The 19,532-nt window shown below is 39.4% G+C and overlaps 6 protein-coding genes and 2 long non-coding RNA genes across 18 annotated transcripts; 3 read left to right on the top strand and 5 right to left on the bottom strand.

The window, feature by feature from the left end:
• Positions 1–13: 13 nt before the first annotated feature.
• On the top strand, positions 14–3,490 carry ECIP1 (MA3 domain-containing protein). 4 transcript variants are annotated; one of them, NM_001341710.1, is made up of 5 exons: positions 14–165; positions 250–562; positions 701–919; positions 1,076–1,170; positions 1,346–3,449. In NM_001341710.1, exons 3-5 carry the CDS (start codon positions 715–717, stop codon positions 3,152–3,154), a joined length of 2,109 nt encoding a protein of 702 aa, NP_001329945.1. In that variant the 5' UTR covers positions 14–165; positions 250–562; positions 701–714; the 3' UTR covers positions 3,155–3,449. The 4 variants fall into 4 exon arrangements, with proteins under 4 accessions (NP_001329945.1, NP_001031708.1, NP_001190828.1 ...); NM_001036631.1 differs by having other exon boundaries at positions 250–407; NM_001203899.1 differs by having other exon boundaries at positions 128–407; positions 490–919; positions 1,346–3,423.
• Positions 3,478–4,501, top strand: AT4G24805 (S-adenosyl-L-methionine-dependent methyltransferases superfamily protein). Its single transcript, NM_148372.2, has one exon — positions 3,540–4,501. It carries the CDS (start codon positions 3,567–3,569, stop codon positions 4,308–4,310), a length of 744 nt encoding a protein of 247 aa, NP_680738.1. The 5' UTR covers positions 3,540–3,566; the 3' UTR covers positions 4,311–4,501.
• On the bottom strand, positions 4,068–4,485 carry AT4G07285. The gene has a single exon (NR_142128.1). It is a non-coding gene; the product is annotated as an other RNA (long non-coding RNA).
• On the bottom strand, positions 4,382–8,043 carry AT4G24810 (Protein kinase superfamily protein). Of its 6 annotated transcripts, none has more exons than NM_001203900.1 (12): positions 7,718–8,043; positions 7,491–7,619; positions 7,066–7,260; positions 6,877–6,924; positions 6,669–6,797; positions 6,455–6,579; positions 6,153–6,284; positions 5,929–6,037; positions 5,688–5,806; positions 5,416–5,569; positions 5,179–5,326; positions 4,382–5,107 (listed from the first exon to the last, which is right to left on the bottom strand). In NM_001203900.1, the coding sequence occupies exons 2-12, from the start codon at positions 7,602–7,604 to the stop codon at positions 5,043–5,045; spliced, it is 1,338 nt and encodes a 445-aa protein (NP_001190829.1). In that variant the 5' UTR covers positions 7,605–7,619; positions 7,718–8,043; the 3' UTR covers positions 4,382–5,042. The 6 variants fall into 6 exon arrangements, with proteins under 6 accessions (NP_001190829.1, NP_001328941.1, NP_194212.2 ...); NM_001341712.1 differs by having other exon boundaries at positions 4,740–5,107; positions 5,738–5,806; positions 6,153–6,263; positions 7,718–8,034; NM_118614.4 differs by having other exon boundaries at positions 4,740–5,107; positions 6,153–6,263; positions 7,718–8,034.
• AT4G24820 (26S proteasome regulatory subunit Rpn7) lies at positions 7,282–10,981 on the bottom strand. Of its 2 annotated transcripts, NM_202882.1 has the most exons (9): positions 10,713–10,974; positions 10,500–10,614; positions 10,066–10,156; positions 9,842–9,987; positions 9,532–9,751; positions 9,287–9,395; positions 9,019–9,187; positions 8,569–8,897; positions 7,282–7,302 (listed from the first exon to the last, which is right to left on the bottom strand). In NM_202882.1, the coding sequence occupies exons 1-8, from the start codon at positions 10,849–10,851 to the stop codon at positions 8,723–8,725; spliced, it is 1,164 nt and encodes a 387-aa protein (NP_974611.1). In that variant the 5' UTR covers positions 10,852–10,974; the 3' UTR covers positions 7,282–7,302; positions 8,569–8,722. The 2 variants fall into 2 exon arrangements, with proteins under 2 accessions (NP_974611.1, NP_567709.1); NM_118615.3 differs by lacking the exon at positions 7,282–7,302 and having other exon boundaries at positions 8,321–8,897; positions 10,713–10,981.
• AT4G07290 lies at positions 7,285–7,720 on the top strand. The gene has a single exon (NR_142129.1). It is a non-coding gene; the product is annotated as an other RNA (long non-coding RNA).
• A 97-nt stretch (positions 10,982–11,078) lies between the features above and the next one.
• On the bottom strand, positions 11,079–14,283 carry AT4G24830 (arginosuccinate synthase family). 2 transcript variants are annotated; one of them, NM_001125575.1, is made up of 11 exons: positions 14,037–14,226; positions 13,786–13,841; positions 13,617–13,698; positions 13,360–13,498; positions 13,192–13,240; positions 12,902–13,084; positions 12,710–12,784; positions 12,435–12,620; positions 12,218–12,306; positions 11,729–11,889; positions 11,125–11,596 (listed from the first exon to the last, which is right to left on the bottom strand). In NM_001125575.1, the coding sequence occupies exons 1-11, from the start codon at positions 14,107–14,109 to the stop codon at positions 11,337–11,339; spliced, it is 1,353 nt and encodes a 450-aa protein (NP_001119047.1). In that variant the 5' UTR covers positions 14,110–14,226; the 3' UTR covers positions 11,125–11,336. The 2 variants fall into 2 exon arrangements, with proteins under 2 accessions (NP_194214.2, NP_001119047.1); NM_118616.5 differs by having other exon boundaries at positions 11,079–11,889; positions 14,037–14,283.
• A 215-nt stretch (positions 14,284–14,498) lies between these two features.
• On the bottom strand, positions 14,499–19,405 carry AT4G24840 (oligomeric golgi complex subunit-like protein). The gene is made up of 12 exons (NM_118617.5): positions 18,705–19,405; positions 18,170–18,370; positions 17,450–17,786; positions 17,092–17,253; positions 16,831–16,930; positions 16,500–16,709; positions 16,315–16,420; positions 15,859–16,059; positions 15,565–15,669; positions 15,339–15,464; positions 14,990–15,124; positions 14,499–14,890 (listed from the first exon to the last, which is right to left on the bottom strand). The coding sequence occupies exons 1-12, from the start codon at positions 19,176–19,178 to the stop codon at positions 14,777–14,779; spliced, it is 2,271 nt and encodes a 756-aa protein (NP_567710.1). The 5' UTR covers positions 19,179–19,405; the 3' UTR covers positions 14,499–14,776.
• Positions 19,406–19,532: the final 127 nt, after the last annotated feature.

Here is a 19,532-nt window from a genome sequence, read left to right on the forward strand (position 1 = left end):
CACTATTTTGGTAGGAAAACTCCAAAATTAAATCCATAACCCTAATCGATATCTCTCTTGGACAGGCCAGCACATGTAACGAGCAATCGTGACCGTTGAGACAGTAACACGTGGCAACAGTCCTTATGATGAGACCTTTGATGAGAATCAGCAGCCTCCATTTCTGTAAGCTTTTTGTTCCTCCCAAAATTCCCAAATCCATCTTCTTCTCCAAACAATCTTCTCTCAAACATTACTACTATTTTCCAGGATAGCTTACGCAGCTTCAGACTCGGGTTCTTCTTTTCGATCTAGCCTCCGTCCTCTTTCTTCTTACCACGGATCTCGCCTGCTCTTTTTCCGTACGACGGTCTGCTTTGTGGATAGTTTGGCTGACGACGAGGCGATTTGAACATTAACAGTTACTGGTACTTGGAGTTTCAAACATTTCTCCGATGTTTTGGTTTTGGCATTTAGTCACGGGAATGATTAATTGATTGATTGCTGTAGAAATATGTGAAGAATGACACGTAGAAGAATTTGATGAAACCTTGGGATGCATAGGCTTCTGTATTATGGATTGGTGATTTTAGATCTCCATTTATGTCGTTTCACATCAGTGTCTTGTGGTTTTAGCTATATGCTGTTTTGGTTTTAGGTTGATATTTATTGTATGGTATGTGTTTGTTAAAGGAATGATTTGATGATGTTTCACTGTTAGGGTAATTGCCAAGGATGGAGGGTTTCCTAACGGATCAGCAGAGAGAGATGATGAAAGTTGCAACTCAGACTGCAGATGATCTTCCACCCTCACAAAAACCTCACTCGGTTTTACTTGAGCATCTGCCTAAACCATCTGGTGGTGGGAAAGCTTCTGGTGCGTCAAATGCTGTGAAGCACAGAAGGTCTCATGCGGGAAGGTCTATTCGCTCTAAGAAGGGTCAGTTACTACCTTTATCAGTTTAGATTTGGGTTTCTAAACCATCAAGTGTCAAGGGATGGCTCTTAGTCAAATTTGGAGCTGAAAATTGTGTAGATTGCATATTTATACTTCCTTTGTTCTTCGGGTAGCGGTGATTGATAAATTTTGTTTCAGATGGAGGTGGTGGGAAAGGAAATTGGGGAAAACTTATTGACACTGATGGAGACTATCACATTGACCCGAATGATCCTAATTATGACAGTGGAGAGGTAGTTTCTGCACCTTTCGTACTAGATGGTTGATTATTTTCTTGCCAAAGTACTTGCACAAAACTGTTTCTGTTGTCCATCTGCTGTTCAGATGATGTAGAAAATTTATCCATTGTGTGTTACTTTTTAGAGATCATCAGTCTCAGCTCTCTTTGTGTTTTTTTTTGTTTTATAGGAACCATTCGAGCTTGTTGGTGCAACTCTGTCAGACCCATTAGATGATTACAAGAAAGCTGCAGCTTCCATCATTAACGAATACTTCAGCACCGGTGATGTTGATGTGGCAGCAGCTGACCTCATTGAACTTGGTTCAAGTGAATATCATCCCTACTTCATCAAGCGGCTTGTCTCGGTAGCGATGGACAGGCATGACAAAGAGAAGGAAATGGCCTCGGTTTTGCTTTCCGCATTGTATGCTGATGTCATTAACCCGAACCAGATAAGAGATGGATTTGTCCTGCTGCTCGAGTCAGCCGATGACTTTGTGGTGGATATACCTGATGCTGTCAATGTTCTTGCTTTGTTCCTTGCACGTGCTGTCGTGGATGACATACTTCCTCCAGCTTTTCTTCCTAGGGCTGCCAAGGCACTTCCAATAACTTCTAAAGGTTACCAGGTTGTCCAAACTGCAGAGAAAAGCTATCTATCAGCTGCACACCATGCTGAGCTAGTAGAAAGAAGGTGGGGTGGACAGACTCGAACCACTGTTGAGGAAGTCAAGAAGAAGATTGCTGACATTTTGAATGAATATGTGGAGACTGGAGAGACTTATGAGGCATGTCGTTGCGTAAGAGAGTTGGGTGTTTCTTTCTTTCACCATGAGGTTGTGAAGAGGGCCTTAGTTACTGCCTTGGAAAACCACGCAGCAGAAGCACCTGTATTGAAACTGCTAAATGAAGCAGCTTCAGAAAACCTGATAAGCTCTAGTCAAATGGTGAAGGGATTTTCAAGATTAAGAGAAAGCCTTGATGATCTTGCTCTTGACATTCCTTCAGCTAGAACCAAATTTGGTTTGATTGTGCCAAAAGCTGTCTCAGGTGGTTGGCTTGATGCTTCGTTTGGTTATCCCTCTGGTGAATGTGGACGACAACAGAACGAGGATGAGAAACTAAAGCGGTTCAAGGAAGACATTGTGACCATCATTCATGAGTATTTCAACTCTGATGACATACCAGAACTCATACGCAGTCTTGAGGATTTAGGAGCACCCGAGTACAACCCAATTTTTCTAAAGAAGCTGATAACACTTGCTTTGGACAGGAAGAATCACGAGAAAGAAATGGCATCTGTTCTTCTCTCATCTCTTCACATCGAGATGTTCACCACAGAAGATGTTGCAGATGGTTTCGTCATGCTCCTGGAGTCTGCAGAAGATACAGCTCTTGACATTCTGGATGCGTCCAACGAACTTGCTCTGTTCTTAGCTAGAGCTGTGATCGATGATGTTTTAGCACCTTTTAACCTGGAAGAGATCAGTAGCAAACTACGCCCTAACTCAAGCGGAACTGAAACCGTGAAGATGGCTAGGTCACTCATCTTTGCTCGACATGCAGGAGAGAGGCTTCTAAGATGCTGGGGAGGTGGGAGCGGTTGGGCAGTGGAAGATGCAAAGGACAAGATATCAAATCTCCTGGAGGAATACGAAAGCTCAGGGCTGGTATCAGAAGCATGCAAATGCATCCATGAGCTAGGCATGCCTTTCTTCAACCATGAGGTGGTGAAGAAAGCACTGGTGATGGGTATGGAGAAGAAGAAGGACAAGATGATGCTGGATCTTCTGCAGGAGAGTTTCAGTGAAGGACTCATAACCACAAACCAGATGACCAAAGGGTTCACAAGAGTCAAAGACGGACTTGAAGATCTTGCTTTAGACATCCCAAACGCAAAGGAGAAATTCAACGACTACGTGGAGTATGGGAAGAAGAATGGTTGGGTTTCGTCGTCGTTTTTAACTTCCCTAACTGAAGATGCTAATGTAGGCTAGAGATCAAGAGGAGATATCCCAAATGGTGTGTGAACTAAAAAAAACTGATAGAATGTACAAGTCTCTTTCTCTCTTGAGCATCCCTGTGGTTGTTTTGTTTTGCACTTTTAGGCTTTGAGAATTCTGCCCAGGGAGCTTATCTTTTCACGAATGTTTAACTTTTTTCTTCAGAGGACCTTTTTATTGCTCTGAATTTAGTCCAACGGAACTTTGGGGCTATATTGGATCAAGTTTCAATTCAGAGTCAATAATAATGCCTTGATGACAATTAGACAAAACAAACTATATTATTTGCATTTGGTGTTTTTCTAATTATGATCCAAACTTTAATCATTTCTTTAATTAAATAAATTCCCATATATGCTTCGATGTACACACAGAGACAACAAGGAAGGGAAGTCTCGAAGCTAACATGAAATTCGTAATACCAAAACTACCCTTCACACTCTCTCTCTTCCTCTCCCTCTCTTTTCTCATCATCTTCCTCTTCGCCTTCCCCACCACATTCCTCCGCCGTCCTCTCTCCTCCTCTTCCTCCGTCACCTCCGTTGCCGACGAAGGAATACGGATCCGTCACCATGGATACTCCTCCTACGAAGCATACATCAAACACCAGCTCAACAAAACTCAGAACCCGAAGCTACGTAAGGTATGGACAACGCGCGACTGGGACAGGAAAGTTCGTGTGTTCTCCACTTTCTTCCGACGTCTCAGCGATCGCGGTCTTCTCTCAAATCAATCAAAAGCTCTCTCGATCGGTGCTCGGGTTGGACAAGAGGTTGCGGCGTTGAGATTGATCGGCGTGGAAGACTCCGTCGGAATAGATCTGGTTCCGCGACCACCTCTCGTGGTGAAAGGTGACTTCCACGCGCAGCCGTTCGACGAAGAGACATTCGATTTCGAATTCTCAAACGTGTTCGATCACGCGCTTTACCCGGAGAAGTTCGTTGGGGAGATCGAACGGACTTTAAAGCCCGGAGGGGTGTGTGTGTTACACGTGTCGATATCTGGGAAGACGGATAAGTACTCGGCTAACGATTTGCTTAGTGTGAAACCATTGGTGAAATTGTTTAAGAGATCCAAGGTTGTGGAGATGAGGAAGATCGATGGGTTTGGGCTTGACACTGAGATTGTTTTTAGAAAGAACATGAACTAAAACACTTCAAGATTCATAAATGTAGTTTTGTTTTAATTTGTTTCATTTCATTACATAGATTCGTTGTTAAGTTGATAGCAAATTGTTTCTTTTTTTGGACTGTATTTTCATTTTCTATCATTTATTATACACTTGCAAATGTATACATCAAATAAATTATAGTTTTATTTTTTACTGATATAAATATGTAATACCTTTGTCTTTTCCTTATTTTCATTGGTTAAATTTGTCGAAAATATGGAAAATCGAATTAACATGATAGTGATGGTCAAGTTTTAAGGTGTGTTGTGAGGGATTTTTGTTTTTTTTCTGTGATTATTGAAAAGTTGACATGGAAATAAATGAATTTCATTCATTCTTTCACTCATTCTCAAATTTGGGTTCGAACCACAACCAAATGTATATTGCAAATGCGGTTTAAAGCTACTTCTGGTTCTTGATGATGATACTCTCACAAATTTGACTATTATAGTTCCTAGTAGTTGCCATGTAACTTTGTCGGTGTATCTCACAAATAGCACAAAAGTAGAGTTTTAAAACTTACGCAACTCTCCTTGTGCTCAAATCTGACATTATAATGACAAAACTTTTATAAAGATGTACTCACTAGTCAAAGTTTCAAACCAACTAAACCGGTTAAGGTAAGAGACAACTTGCTGCCTTAGCTGTATCCAGAAAATAATGTAAAGACTAAAGACTGAGAGCATCATTTGCAAGAGGCAGGGGATTTTATTAACTCTCTCTTGGCCCTGGGTATAGCCTTCTAAGAGAACTACATCGACGCTTCTGCTTTCTACCTGAAATTTTATTTTCCATTAGAAAAACGTATTTGGTAAATCACTATAAAAGAGTTGCTCATTGTCTTAACCTGTTGAGAGTCTTCCAGATGCATGCAAAGCCTCTTCTGCCATAGCCCTCCAGTGTTGAGCGCAGGAGTAATTAATGCCAATCCCTACGCTGAGTCCTCTTAACAGAACTACTGTGCGAAGAACAGAGAAGAGTTCCTCTGGAAATGCCTACCCACAACCAGCAAACACACTCAAATTTTTGCAGTATATTCAAAACACACACAACTGTTGACTGAATATGTGTTTTCTTTTTTTACCTCAACCGAAATCTTTTTGATCGAAGAGTCTTCTGAGAAAGGTTGCAGAGTTGTCGTACCAGGAGGCATCTCTGTGTCGAACATTGTTTTTGCTAACTGGAGAAGCTCTTGTTGCTCATTCTTACACTTGGCTACTGTAGCTATACCAAGTTCCCTGAATTTACACCACAGAAACATCTAAGTAATAATCATATGCCACACTAATCCGATAGGTGACTAACCAATTTTCAGCTTCAATTAGAACCATAATCATGATAACAAAGTTATTTCACCTAAAGCTCTGTAACGCCAATGACGCATTGTTATCAGCGATGGCAATTACCAAATTTGCATAACCAAGTCTCAGGTGGTCAGGGAGTTCTTTCACTTGACCATAGTCCAGCAGTGCAACCTGATGACGGGAAACAAAGATTACAACTCAAAATATATAGACGGTACTAAAACGTATCAAAAGACCACAGTAAGTCAATTAAGAAACTACTAAAGAATAACTACAAACAAAAGATGACTTGCCTCTGAACCTTTACCAATCAAGATATTCCCAGGATGTGGATCCGCATGAAAGAAACCACTCTTCAGTATCATTTGGCCATATGCTTGGGACAAACTGTGTAGTATATTGCTAGAAAACAAAATACATTTTCCAATGCAGCATTAGACAAGATCCAAATGCTTTAAAAGCCGCCAATGCCATTGGAAAAAGTCAAAAACCTATCTGAGATAATGGAGGAGCTTACAATTTTGCTGCCTCTGCCATTTTACCATGAGGATTTATCCCTCTTTTTGCCATCTCATCACCAAGGCTCAAGATCGGGATTCCGTTCATGAATTCCATAACCAGAACCTTCCTGTGCGTATTATGATTATTCCTCTGATCAGCACTCATTAGTGAATATAACCGAAAATTAAAGAACTTTCGAATGGAAAGAGACTATGTCGAAAAGACAGGAACCATAATTCTTGATCAGTGAAACAGGACAACCTAAAAAGCCTTAAAACATTATTGGGATAACCAGAATGCTAATATAAGAATAAGTACCTGGTCACCAAATTTGGAAACACCCTGGGAACCAGAACAGGACTCTTTCTATTGTTATCATATAGAAAACGTCGGATCTTCTCCATTGCATTGGCCTCCCTTTTAAAGTCGAATTCATACCCAATCTAGTAAATGAAAACAAGGACTGATAGTGACTTGGCGGCTATAAAGTTCTTACCAGATACCCTCAAAATATAGAAAGAATGATATATACCTGCTTCTCTATTTCCTTTGTCATGGAGAACAAGTCAAATTTGATATCAGTTTTCTGCATGTATAATGCAAATATTTGCAAGTTTCTGATATCAACCATCATCAACTTCTCAACGCCAGGATGTTGGACCTAAACATGTCGTAGCACATTCAGAAACCAATTAAAAGTAGACTAGGAAGATTTCAGTTTTCTCCTCATTATTCCTCACCTTTACAACAACATCCCTCTTGTCACCCTTTACTCTTGCTCGGTGTACCTAGATAGAAGCAAAAAGAAAGTGAAATACAGTATATATTGAGACTTTCTTAACCAAACTATAATCTTATCTGATTTTATAAGCATGCACGGTAATACTGTACAAAGGTTCTGAAACTATGAGTGATGAAGAATGTAGTACCTGAGCAATAGAAGCAGAGCCAAGAGGCTTCTCATCAAATGTTTCAAACACTTGTTCGATGCTTTTACCTAACTCTTTCTCCAGGACAACTCGAACGGCATCAAATGGTGTGGCAGGAGCTTGATCACACAAAGTGACGAGTTTTCTCACCCAAGCAGCTGGAGCCAAGTCAGGTTTCCCTAGAATTTGTGCAATCTATTGAACAAAATGAAAAAAAGTAAAAAAAAAAAAAAAAAACTCATCATAAGCAACTGTGAACAATCAAAGAGTAAAATGTACAACCTTTATTCTCATCAAAGAAACAAAAAAAAAACTCATACTTTTTGTTACAACAAGATTTAAGATGAGTAATTCATAACAATCCCAAACGTGGAAGTCCCCTCTGGTAATCACAAACCTCAACAACAGTCTCAACACACCATTACCTTAAGGAAGAAACCACCAAGGTCAGAGCACATAGAATAAACTTTATGAGCAGCAAGTTCATGTTGTCTCTCCCACATCTCCTCGTGCTTATTAACATCCTTGACGAAGTTCATACGAAGTTGAAATACCTAAAAGCCCAGAACAAGACACAGATTGAAAGAAAATTGCAGAAAATCATAAGAAAAATGTATTACAAAACGAAACATGAAGAAGAAGAAAGGAGTACCCATCAATCAAAGAGAAACCTTGTATCCGGTGTAGATATCAGTGGCACGAGCCCAGAACTGAAACGATCGTTGCCAAGGCCGGAATCCATCAGAGAGCTTCTCCTGAATCTCTTTGAAATCGATCGCATGCATTTTCGAAGTTTTGAGGAAGAGTGATAAGGATGAGAGGATAAAGTTAAGAATTGTTTATGTATGGCGTCAGAGTGGAGTTTGCTGCTCTCTACGAATCCATTCGAGAGTGTTAATTACTGTTTCGTTAAATTGTAAAGGAAACAAAATCCGTTTGTCTTATGTCACACTCACTGTGAGTCACTGGTTATAATTAGGCAGGCAATAGAAGATAAGGTACTAATCTCCTCAAATCTTAAAGTAGTTTACAATGATGGTCTTGTTACTAACCCCAGACCATATCAAAAAATTTAGGAAAAAAGGAACTTACTAAACAGTAAGAAACAAATTGTAAATCCTATAAGTGTGATGGTGAAGAATCTCACCTAATTCACTAAACAGACGTCCGTGGAAGAAGAATCTGCAAAATACCAAGTTACCAACTACTGTGTATGTATCTCTCACAAGTTCAACCAAGGACTGTCCTTTAGATGTATCTAATTTGTGTTCAATTCTAACCATTCAGATTATGAAGTGTACTAATGCATTTTTCTTGGTATATCTATATGGTCAACTAATACACCTTGTGAAACAAAAGCTTTATTTTGTAAGAGGTATGGTGGTCGTTTTCTCTTAGATACTAGATAGATGCGATGAAAACAACAGATTCAAAAGCCATATGCGAGGAAGAATAAAATGAACATTGGAGATTAAACTTGCTCTTTGTTCTTGGGAAATTCACCACTGACAAACCAACTAGAGTTGATGAAAGAAACTACAGCCATTCATCTCAAAATCCAAAGTTCATATCGTTTCTCAGACCTTAAGATTCTACCGTTCGGAGTTTCCAAGTTGCAAAGCTTGACGAAAGAGTGAAACAGAAACATGTAGCATGCTCACAGATCGATCACACGAGACAGCTTCTGGATTCGGTTTAGCAAGAAATCCCCTTGCTTGATTGTTGCCTGGTAAAGTGCATTCTTTGCATCAGGACGGTTTGTCTCCAAAACACCTGCAACCTTGTCTATCTTACAGTGAAGCTTCCCAGCAGCAATGAAGCGCGACAACTCCCTGGATAAAAAAAAAAATACATTTCAAGTCAGATTTAAGTTTGTATTATCGTTTTTTTGTATGCTTCTAAAGAGAGGTGGCAAACATAAATATACAAAAGAGCGTTCATTATTGTGCTTACTGGTCTATGAAATCGACAGAAACGCCAAAGGCCTTTGCCATTGCTTCAACTGTCACACTTTTGTAAGATTCCAAAAACTGAGAGTACACCACTGTTCTGACTTCCCTCATGTAGAACCGGAAATGCGGGTACAAGTAACGGTCATACTTTATCTGCACCGCCATTCCAGCTGAGAACATAAGCCGACAATGAAGTTAGTAAACATACAGACAAAAGCCAAGCAACATGCATTCGGATGTATGACCTCTGGTCCTTGTAATGAACTTACCAAATGCTGAGAAAAACGCCTTGTACTGGCACTCATACAAGGAGTTCAGAAACTCAGAAAGGAATGGAATCTTCCCAAGCACGGTTAAGATCTCAGGTGCATCAACGACCTGTCAAATTAGTAGCACTTGATAAGAATTTCAACAAATTACATGGATATACATCATTTTAATAAGTCGACATACTAAAAAGTTTTTATCTAAGTTTAGACAACTCTAAGTGGAAGACTGAGCCATTGAGAAATACCTTTTGCTTAAGGGAAACTCTGTCCAAAGTTATGATGCTTGTCAGGACGGTGTAGAATATGAAGGTCTCATATGGAAAAATTTCATATGTTGTGAAGGTTGATATAGAATCCAGGAATAAGCTGGCAGCCTTCTTAAAATTTCTGGTGGACATGCAGTACAAACCTTCATAGACCTTTAGCCGGTTCTTCCTCTCCCAGTCACCACCCTCTTCAAACAATCTGGCAAGGGAAAACGGAAAGTGTTAATTCAAGGATTTCAGTTGCACTATCCATGAAGAGTAGTCAAAATACAGCCAAATTGACATTTACTTTTTTGCTTTGTCAATGCTCTTTGATACCAGATCAAAGTCCATATAGAAAAAAGCAAGTTGTAACGTATAAAACACCACGTCCATTTTTTGTCCAACAGCAACAGTTTTCCCTTCAGTGAGTTTTAGCTGCTCCAAAGCTTTCTCCTAGGATTACAAAACAAAAATTTAATGGCCACGATCCACGGAAGTTACCATAACTATCAACTTTGATATGCCACATACCTTATCACTAATCCTGATGAAATACAGAGCCTTAGCAAGATGAGCTTCACGAACTTCACTTTCACCCAAATTTTCTTCTGCATCTGCAATCCTGAAAAAAGTGAAAGAAAAGAATATGTAAGAGAACTTTGGCTGATAACATACTGGTTCAGAAGTTTCTACAAAGTTAAAGCGGAGGCCAAGATGGACTCAGAAACCAATGGTTAGGTAATGGTTATCTCCCTAAGAATACTAAGACATCATGCTACATCAGCTACCACAGGAACATGGAGATTCCCAAAATTCATAGTGGACTTTTGCAAACACAATTCTGAATCCAATTTGAGACCCAGAATGCTACAGTCCCCCTACATCAATCTAACCCAAAATACTAATACGAGAATTCGAATTTCAAAGCACTGCCAAATAAAAGTGAGAAACTGAAGGAAACTTACTTCTCGTCGAGCTTCTTAAGCTCCTCTTCATTAGCGGCCCGCATAGACTCTAACAAGCTTTGATCCAAATCCAGCACCGAAGAGGCAATTAGGGTTTCGTACAAAGGAGCCATACCTAAAATAAATAAAAACACCAACGAAACATCAGGAACATAAAATCTCGAAGAAATATTAAGCTAATTCTCACTGATTAGAGAAAAGGAGCTGCTTAACCATGGGATCTGATGAAATCCAAAACCTCAGACTTGAGCTGGACTTTCTCGATGTCTGGAACATCTGGATGAGTGAGGAGGAAGAGCTTGTTGGCTAGAATAAGGTGAGGCTGCTGAGATCCTTCCGCTCCACCGTCCATCGCAAATCGGAAAGCTTGAATCGGATCTGAGAGAGAGAGAGCAAATATATAAAAAGAGGTTTGCTTGAGCAAGGAGGAAGAGCTTACAAAGATTTCAGGTCCGATGGTTTTTTTTTTTTGTGTATGTAAAAAAAAAATAAGTTTCGCATTACCTTAAACACCCTTATCTTTTTTTACATTTAAATTTGGAATTTTTACCATAAGAAAAAAAAGTAAAAAACATTTACATTTAAATTCTCGTTATAAATAATTTAAACTTAAGATCGTTGAATTCAAGTAATGGATATTTATATTTTATATCTCTTTCCAATGGAAATCATAAAAGAAAGAGGCACTCATTATTAAATTTCTCAAGTTTTTCCAAAGTGAAGAAAGATGATAGAATTATTTCGAAAGAAGCTGAAGCTATGACGACGCATCACAATAAGGGATGTGTTCTAATGTCAGGCTCTCAATTCCAAGTAAGACATGAATGAAAACCATTTCTAGCTAATTTTCTTAAGCATAGCTCTAATTTTCATTGGAAGCCCGTAAAGACGAATAAACCCGGCTGCATCCGCTTGGTTGTAGATCTCACTCCCTTCAAACGAAGATATGTCCTGTCTATACAGACTGTTAGGACTCTGACGCCCTGTAACCGACACAGATCCTTTGTACAGCTTCAGTGTCACAGATCCCGTGGTTGTCTCGGTTATCTTCTCCATGAAAGCGTCCATGGACTCCCTAAGCGGATCAAACCATCTTCCTGCGTAGACCATCTCTGCATATTTCAGTGCTAATGTGTCTTTTACCTGAATACTCTCTCTGTCTAGAGTGAGGGATTCTAGTTCCTGTACAGCTGCAAAGAGGATAGTGCCTCCAGGAGTTTCATACACACCTCGTGATTTCATCCCAACCAGACGGTTCTCAACCATGTCAATCCGCCCAATCCCGTGCTTTCCTCCTATTGTGTTTAGCTCGGCCAGAAGTGTGGCTGGACTCAGAGCCTTCCCGTTCAGCGCCACTGGAAGTCCAGATTCTATCCCGATCTCGATGTATCTGTATAAGTGTGTAAGTATCAAAAGTTAGGATGCAAATTGCAAAATCCTACTCTTGGTATCTAAATTTGATAGCATAGCAGCTAAACCAGTTAACTCCTTTGAGAGACTTTAATAACGAGAACTCTCTATTCTAGATCTGATTCCCAATCCCAAACCATAAACAAATCCTGAACACACCAACTCATTCTGCCTAAACCTCAGCTCTGTAGCTAACTGACTCAACTTTAGTTTTCAAACTATCAACACAGCTATAATCCACTACAAACCACCTTGGGGTAATTACAGTGCATAGTTAAACACAAGGGCTCAAAGAAATTCCAACTTACTCAGGCTGATCAGGAGCATCTTCAGGATCCACACTCATCATGTACATATCTTTCTTTGGCTCGTTTGCTGGATCTTCCAATAGATCACCCTTTCAACAAAACACATAAGTTTGATATCAGAGCATGAGACACATTATTAGGAACTGAGCAATGTGACAAACTGGATCAATTTGTATCCAAAAGAAAAATGCGAACCAACACTTGTCTTTTACTTTACCTCATGACTAAGGTGCCACAGGTTTCTGTCCCGGCTGTAAATGGACTTCTTTGTCACTGGGACGGGAACATTATGCTTCTTTGCATACTCAATAGCATCTTCTCGGCCTTGGATTTCCCATTCTCTCCATGGTGCCACAACTTTAAGTTCAGGGTTTAATGAAAAGAAGGTGAGCTCAAACCGAACCTGGTCAATCAATCAGTACAAAAAAGTAATGTAAGAATCAATGCGTGTTTTCCAATGTGACGCATTAGCAAGACATTCCAAGTACTTGCCTGGTCATTTCCTTTTCCAGTACACCCATGTGCAACGGCATCAGCTCCAACCTCTGCTGCTACATCAACCATGGCCTAATCATTTAGAAAATGTATTAGTGACAATATGTAATCCAAAAGATATATCCAGATATTAGAAATAGTGGGGGTAGTCCTCACAAGTCAATCATATAAAACCATTCGAAATGTTACCTTAGCAATGACAGGTCGAGCCATGGAGGTACCAAGCAAGTATTTTCGTTCATAGATGGCACCAGCTCTAAGACAAGGGAAGATGAAATCTTTCACAAACTCCTCTGTGAGATCCTTAACGACCAACTGAGAAGCACCACTAGCCTTAGCCTTTTGTTCTAAACCCTCTAACTCTTTTATGCCCTTCACATCAAAGTATTTAGAGGTTGAGAAGACATAAGCAGATTGCAACAACATAAAACTTCATTTCTTAACTAAAACAGTTGACATGTGGCATTTTTGTGATGTACCTGACCAACATCAGCAGTGAAGCACACAACTTCACAACCATAGTTCTCCCTAGAAAACAAATAGTTACATATAAGGAAGGTCAGACTAGTTGTTTCATAACCAGAGGAAGATTCAAAACGTATTCTTGTTAGAGGTCAGAAATAAACTCAAGAAAAAGGAAAACATACTTAAGCCATGGCACAATGACAGAGGTGTCTAAGCCTCCACTGTAAGCTAGAACGACCTTTTTCAGTTTTCCACGAAGTCCAGCCTCCTTTGAATCAGTAGTCAAGGCGGTTCCATCACCGGATAGAACAGCTCGAATAGCTGTGCAATATTCAAGACAGCAAATTGTTTAAAACGTACTAATGGAAAATTTCATCAAGAGGGGATAAAGAATATATGTTAAAGGAAATGGATTGATTCAGTGTAATGCTAACTTTACCTTGATTCTTGCAGCTGCGGGATCCGGTAACATGACCGGTAACAACGGCATTGCCAACAAGCTGGCTTCGTTTCAGAGATAACTGCAAATTCAGTAAAAAGCAAATACAGAATTTAGTTGTATCATCGAAGAAACAACAAGTATGAGCATCGATTTCAAATGGATGTACCTCTTGGAACTGGGAAGTAGTTTTTGGAACAGCTACATTCTGACATTTTAAGCTACCTGCGAAATTATATCAGATATTAATAACTTGAAGTCCCATTTGCAATTCGCGGAGATAAAAATAGACATCAGAAACGAAAACTGTCGGGGAAATGGAGAATTTTGTATTCAAGCTAGAGCTATTGGTAATAATATAAAAACAAGGAAACGAAATGGAGGAGACAAGAAATGGGGGGATAGAGAGAGAGAGAGAACCATTGTGGGAGCTACGGATGACGAGAGCAGAGGAAGAAGAAGAAGGAAACGAAGTCGCCGAGATTTCAGCCATTTTCGACTATTGTCTGCGAATTTGTTTCTTTGTCTGCGGTTTGGTTTTGTGTTCGTTCGACAATGGGGTTTGTGGCTCTTTTAAGAATGCCAACAGTGTCCACGTCCTCTAGGGTTTCGACACTCTTTTTTTTTTTTCTCTATTACGACGGCGATATCGTTTTTTTGTTATTTCTCATTGATTTTTCTTTCTTCAAATATGAAAAACGTTTCCATATTTAAACCCAACAAACTAAGAGCAGATTTCGACAGATTATACACCGTTAAACAATGTATATCTCTCTCAATTCCCCAATGATTTAGAATTCGAAACCGGTTAAATGTCGGTTTGGTATGTTTAGACAATTGATAGTTTCTTTGGTTCAGTTATATACGAGAAAACAAAAGAAATTAAGAGTTAAAAGTTTCATTCCCTTTGGTGCGTGTTATATACTGAAGATGAAATAGTCCTACATAAAAGATTAAATGGCCAAAGCTGGCACTAAACTCAGACCTCACATAATGCAACTTCGGCGGAAAAAAAAAAACACTCTCTCTTCAACAAAACTCTCTTCCTCTTATCTTCACTGTTAAAGCAAACAAACACAAGCTATAGAAAAGAAGAAGCAGCGATTTCTTATTATCAGATATATGATACCACAATGATGTATGTATGGAAGCGAGCGTCCTCAAACACTAATTGAGTTTTGCCTATCCGCAGGTGCAACGCATTGCCAGAAGGAACAGTACTCCGGAATATCCGCCGGTTTCAGCCCCAAAGCAGAAACGTTTCGGCCATACTCCTGGTAAGATATTATCCGATTATGTTACTTGCTTGTAAACAAAAATTTGCAGAGAAAATTTATAAATCACACAATGAATCATCATGAAGAAGGTCTTACCTGAATATCAAGGAACAACTGCATACACATCTTGTCTGTTTCAGATACATTTTGATCAGAAACACCTGATGCTGCACCTCCTCGTCTCTGTGCATTTTGACGCAATTTCTGAAGCGATGACTGTGTTTTTCTTGCCTGTAACATAATACAATCAATATATCTAGATTCTCTACCGCCTTTCACTACACATAAATTACTCACCATCTCTGCATCTTTATAGTAAAAAAAAAATAAAAAAAATTGAAAACGATCTTTAGGGATAGAAAGAATGATTCTGGTTTTTGTTTTGGCTACTGGGGTTATATTGTCAATTCAAATCCTCAAAAAGTGTTTATAACAGAGTACTTACCACGCTAACAACATCAGCAGCTAATTCATAATACCGCCTGGTAATTTCACTGACACTGCCATGCAGTAACTCCTCCTTTGTTTTTTGGGTCAAGTAGTTTCTAGCCTTATCTCCCTCCAAAAAAGCCTGTTATAAAAGAGAAGGAGCAATAATCCACACTTCAGAATCCATCGGTCAAGCAACTATAAAATATTTTTAAAATCGCAACCAAAAGCTGAATTAATACCTTTACAGGACGCAATAGCCCAACGACATATGGTGAGTGCCTAACAGGCAGTGGCTTATTAGTCATCCTAAATGTAGCGGTTATCCCCCTGAGCTGCCTTAGGTCCTATAGGAGATAAAGCATTTACCGTTACAGAGTTAAATATGTGTCAGACTTGGAGAATAACTCTAACCTAATTCAGCTATACAGCAAATTCTAAGAAACATTGTTTCTGCAGGTGCTCACCAAGGCAGTCAAGCAAATCTTGAAGTTTACAAATTAAAGAACGGATCTAATGCTTTTTCAAAGGTTTACCTCAACAGATTTATCAACAATGACGTCAATTATTGTCTTGGTAAGTAAAGGTAGGACTTTCTCTAATGATACCCCACCCTGTTCTATGCTGATCCTCACCACATCAAGAACTTCAGTGGAGCTTGAAGATAAATACTGTGATATATGTCCAAGGTAATCGCCGCAAACTTCTGAGACTAGACAATTTACATCATGTATAACCTGCCAGGAAGGAAACATGTAAATAATCCCAAAAAATCAAACGATCAACCATATGGTCTATGTGATCTGATTTCATGTATTTATAGCAGATCTTCCGAGTTTACTTAATTTCCACAGCATTTTTTACTTGCTATTCTAATCATAATGGAGATTAAGCTATCCCACAGAACATAACTGCAGCTGATTTAGTAAACACGAAATTGCAGAAATCCCAAAATGTCCAAAATAAGAGGATCTCAGAAACAAGTAACTTACATATACAAAGTCTTCTGCAGTTGCTGAAACAGCCCATTCACATCCAGGACTCGGGCTGGCATTACTCTTTCTATTATTCAACGCAGATGACACCCAAAAGCTATATCTACATGCCATTAACACATAATCAAAATTAGAATTGAAACTAGTAAACGTGGATAATATTACAGTCAAATTTTACAAACCTCGAAAGAAGCTGCAAGGTCAAGCGAAGAAATTTATCAGCAGCCGAGAAAACAAGAACATCTTCTTTCCAGCACGATCGTAAGCACTCCAAAAGAGTATCACTCTGTCTGAGAATTAAGTTGAGCGAACTCTCTTTATCTGAATCCTGAATGAAAACCAGAGAAGGAGAAGTAAGAGCAGAATCCAAGGCTCCAGCTATCTCCTGAAACCTGAAATTATGTATTTTTGAGTTAGAGAAGCTGAGAAACCACTAATCTAATGGTAAGCCGACAGTCCCGACCAAAAAAAAAATTGGCAAGTCGACAGTCATCTATGATATTACTCACGTACCTCAGTGAAAAATATACTCCCACATTCCATTGCTTCATGAATTCGACGCATATAGCTTCAGCTCGAAACTTAGTTACAGCAGATCTTGACGGACAATAACCTTCATAAGAAGTATATGGTATGAGCCAAATGAAAAATATCCAGATCATTTCATCACCTAGTACTAAATTAAAATTTATGCTTACGTACGACACATGAAAATCAGTTCACAATGCATCTAATAAGCCATGTGATCAAGCTCAGAGGAAGATATACATCTACCTTCAAGATATGCCAGGAAATCCAAGCTTGCCTTGTAATTCTTTAAGAACTCAGTAGGCCTTCCAGGAGAAAACGCTCCTGGTTTGACTTTCTGGATTGCCCAAAGAACTTCTTTCAGGATTGAATTTGCCAAGAAGTCGAAGACATGTAAACCCGATTTGTCTGTTTTAGCACAAGATAACAAGCACAGAGTACGATGAGTAAAATATAAGCCATGAAATCTAGGTTACTGTGTTAGTTGGAGAATTTTTTCTTAGAATGTTTCAGGAAAACGAATTTTCCAGAGAAACATGGAACTTAAAAAAGGCGATTGGATATCTGCAACATATATGATCAGACAGCGATTTGCATGAATTACCAGTTGAAGATATTTCTAGCAGCATTTTACAGTCCTTAGCAATAAAATGCTTGATCTGCTTGTAATCGTTTTCAAGTTCATCTTCCGATGTTCCAGCAGCATTCGTTGTTGTTTCATGTGTAATAATTTTCTGAATAAATGGAGCTACAATCGTTGTACGGAAAATTTCTTCTGCAGCGTTGGTGTTATCAATGGCAGCATATGCACGTAAGCAGTTGTAAAGGACACTTGTATCGCTGTTGTTTAGCCCATCAATGAAGCAATGACCTAGGCTAGCATCCAATAACACACTAGCGCTCTGAATCCTCTTCTCCATGTTCTCAATGAAAGGCAGGTTCTGTACTGGCAATGGCATAACATAAAAAGTAGTGAGCATCAGTCATAAGACCTTCTATTGTCTTCTGAGGCTAACAAGTATACTGTAGTTTTTGGAAAACACCAGAGATTTCACAAGATTTAACTATGTAGCATCTGATGTAACCTATTTTTTTGTCAGCAATCTTCTCAAAGGCAATAAATTCTCCTAGCAGCACAGCAATATCTCAAACCCTATACCATAGCTAGTTTTGATCCCCAATTTACTACTTTTAAGCAATATACTCAAAGCTTCTTGTACGAGGAAAGAGAGGAGCATTTCTAATGTAATCTATATTTTGAGATGGACAAGGAATTGTGACTTTGCAAAAAGAAAAAAAGAAGAAGTAAATGCATGATGGAGACCTGTGCATGAGCCATATAGAACTTGAGCCGATTCATTTCACTAGCTATTCTTTCCAATAGCATGCTCTGGGTTTCTCTCATGGTTGTGCCATCTTGCTGCGTTGAATTCTCATCATTCATAGAACTCCTTCCCATGGAATTTGCATCCTCGTTTTGCCAATCAGAAGGAGTACTTGGTAGAACTTTAATAAGTTTTTCAACCTACATTTACAATGATTTTACGTCAAGCATTCTGAGTATCTAACAAAAAAATGAAAACAGCAATGAGAAACATTTTTGCTCATTTTAAACGGAACTACAATGCAAAACCATTAAGGTTCACAGATAGATCAAACTTGCATTGAGGATATTAAAGAAGTTATCCTGCTTCAAGCGTACACTAAGAAGATCGACAAGCTTACTCAAATCCCGTGATCTAGATCTATATCAATCAAAGCAAATAATCACTGGAATATGTCGCCAACGAAATTAGAAGCAGACGCAAGATTACACTTGCAAAGTGGAAAATTAAGATTGAGAAACCAGAATCATGTACCTTGGATACCACATGAAATGTGTCGAGCAATAATTCGAGAACCTCCCTGGCAGCAGCAGCATCAGAACGCTGCTGCAATCCATTCCTTAGTGCAAAAAGTGCTGCCTCCACAGATCCACGAAATCCAGTGATCTTCTCACGGAGCTCAAGGAGCGGAGCACGCATACGAACCACAGCTGCATCGATATCTACGAGCTTAGTGCTTAAATTGACGAAATCGGCATAATCTCGATTGATGAGATCGACAAGTTCTCGGTTGAGGGATGCAAGGTGTGACCGGAGCTCAGATCGGAGAGTGTCAAAGGGAACAAATGTACGGAGCTCTGAGATGTAGGACTCGGAGTCGAAGTTAGGGGAGAGGAAGAGGGAAGGCTTGAACCATAGAGGATGAGAGTCGTAAGGATCGGAGAAGAAGTCTGTGGCGGATCTCGGCGCTGACGACGGCGACGGCGACGTCGCGACCAGATCTGACATTTTTCGCTTCGCTGCTTCCTCTGCGTGGGAAATGCTTCACTTATACAACTGTGTGGACTGCTTGCCGAATCCGAGTTAGAGAGATGAACTGCGTGACGGCAAAAGTGTCCAGTGCCTGATCAATCTTACCAAACCGGAGGATTAAATAAATTGGTTTGGTCGACCCTGGGTAAAAGTCAAAATTGGTTAATATACGATGCATTGTTTATTTGAAAAGTCAGATAAAATGCCCAAAAAGTTATGTGCTATTGTGGAAAACCCCTTAAATAATCCAGCTAAGCACGGTGTTAAGTAACAAGCTTAACCGTAATCAAAAGTCAAGGTGGAGGAGAGATCTTGCAATCTTTGGTTCGG

The sequence above is a fragment of the Arabidopsis thaliana genome, chromosome 4 (assembly GCF_000001735.4).
Source record: "Arabidopsis thaliana chromosome 4, partial sequence".
Lineage (NCBI taxonomy): Eukaryota > Viridiplantae > Streptophyta > Magnoliopsida > Brassicales > Brassicaceae > Arabidopsis > Arabidopsis thaliana.

Bases quoted from the DNA above. Each gene is read 5' to 3' on its own strand.
- ECIP1 (NM_001341710.1), top strand. From the start codon at position 715: ATGGAGGGTTTCCTAACGGATCAGCAGAGAGAGATGATGAAAGTTGCA. The intron at 920-1,075 runs GTCAGTTACTAC...ATTTTGTTTCAG, and splicing joins GTCTATTCGCTCTAAGAAGG to ATGGAGGTGGTGGGAAAGGA. The intron at 1,171-1,345 runs GTAGTTTCTGCA...TTTGTTTTATAG, and splicing joins CTAATTATGACAGTGGAGAG to GAACCATTCGAGCTTGTTGG.
- AT4G24810 (NM_001036632.2), bottom strand. From the start codon at position 7,850: ATGCATGCGATCGATTTCAAAGAGATTCAGGAGAAGCTCTCTGATGGA. The intron at 6,798-6,876 runs GTGAGGAATAAT...CGACATGTTTAG, and splicing joins AGAGGGATGTTGTTGTAAAG to GTCCAACATCCTGGCGTTGA. The intron at 6,038-6,152 runs GTAAGCTCCTCC...TTTGTTTTCTAG, and splicing joins ATGGCAGAGGCAGCAAAATT to CAATATACTACACAGTTTGT.
- AT4G24830 (NM_118616.5), bottom strand. From the start codon at position 14,109: ATGGCTGAAATCTCGGCGACTTCGTTTCCTTCTTCTTCTTCCTCTGCT. The intron at 13,085-13,191 runs GTACATCACAAA...TTTGATGTGAAG, and splicing joins TCACTGCTGATGTTGGTCAG to GGCATAAAAGAGTTAGAGGG. The intron at 11,890-12,217 runs GTAAGTTGGAAT...ACACTTATACAG, and splicing joins GATGCTCCTGATCAGCCTGA to ATACATCGAGATCGGGATAG.
- AT4G24805 (NM_148372.2), top strand. From the start codon at position 3,567: ATGAAATTCGTAATACCAAAACTACCCTTCACACTCTCTCTCTTCCTC.
- AT4G24820 (NM_202882.1), bottom strand. From the start codon at position 10,851: ATGGACGGTGGAGCGGAAGGATCTCAGCAGCCTCACCTTATTCTAGCC. The intron at 9,988-10,065 runs GTATGTGGCATA...TTGTAATCCTAG, and splicing joins TCATCAGGATTAGTGATAAG to GAGAAAGCTTTGGAGCAGCT. The intron at 9,188-9,286 runs GTAAGTTCATTA...TTATGTTCTCAG, and splicing joins GGCGTTTTTCTCAGCATTTG to CTGGAATGGCGGTGCAGATA.
- AT4G24840 (NM_118617.5), bottom strand. From the start codon at position 19,178: ATGTCAGATCTGGTCGCGACGTCGCCGTCGCCGTCGTCAGCGCCGAGA. The intron at 16,931-17,091 runs GTAGATGTATAT...CTTCTTATGAAG, and splicing joins TTTCCTGGCATATCTTGAAG to GTTATTGTCCGTCAAGATCT. The intron at 16,060-16,314 runs GTAAGTTACTTG...CCTTCCTGGCAG, and splicing joins CTGCAGAAGACTTTGTATAT to GTTATACATGATGTAAATTG.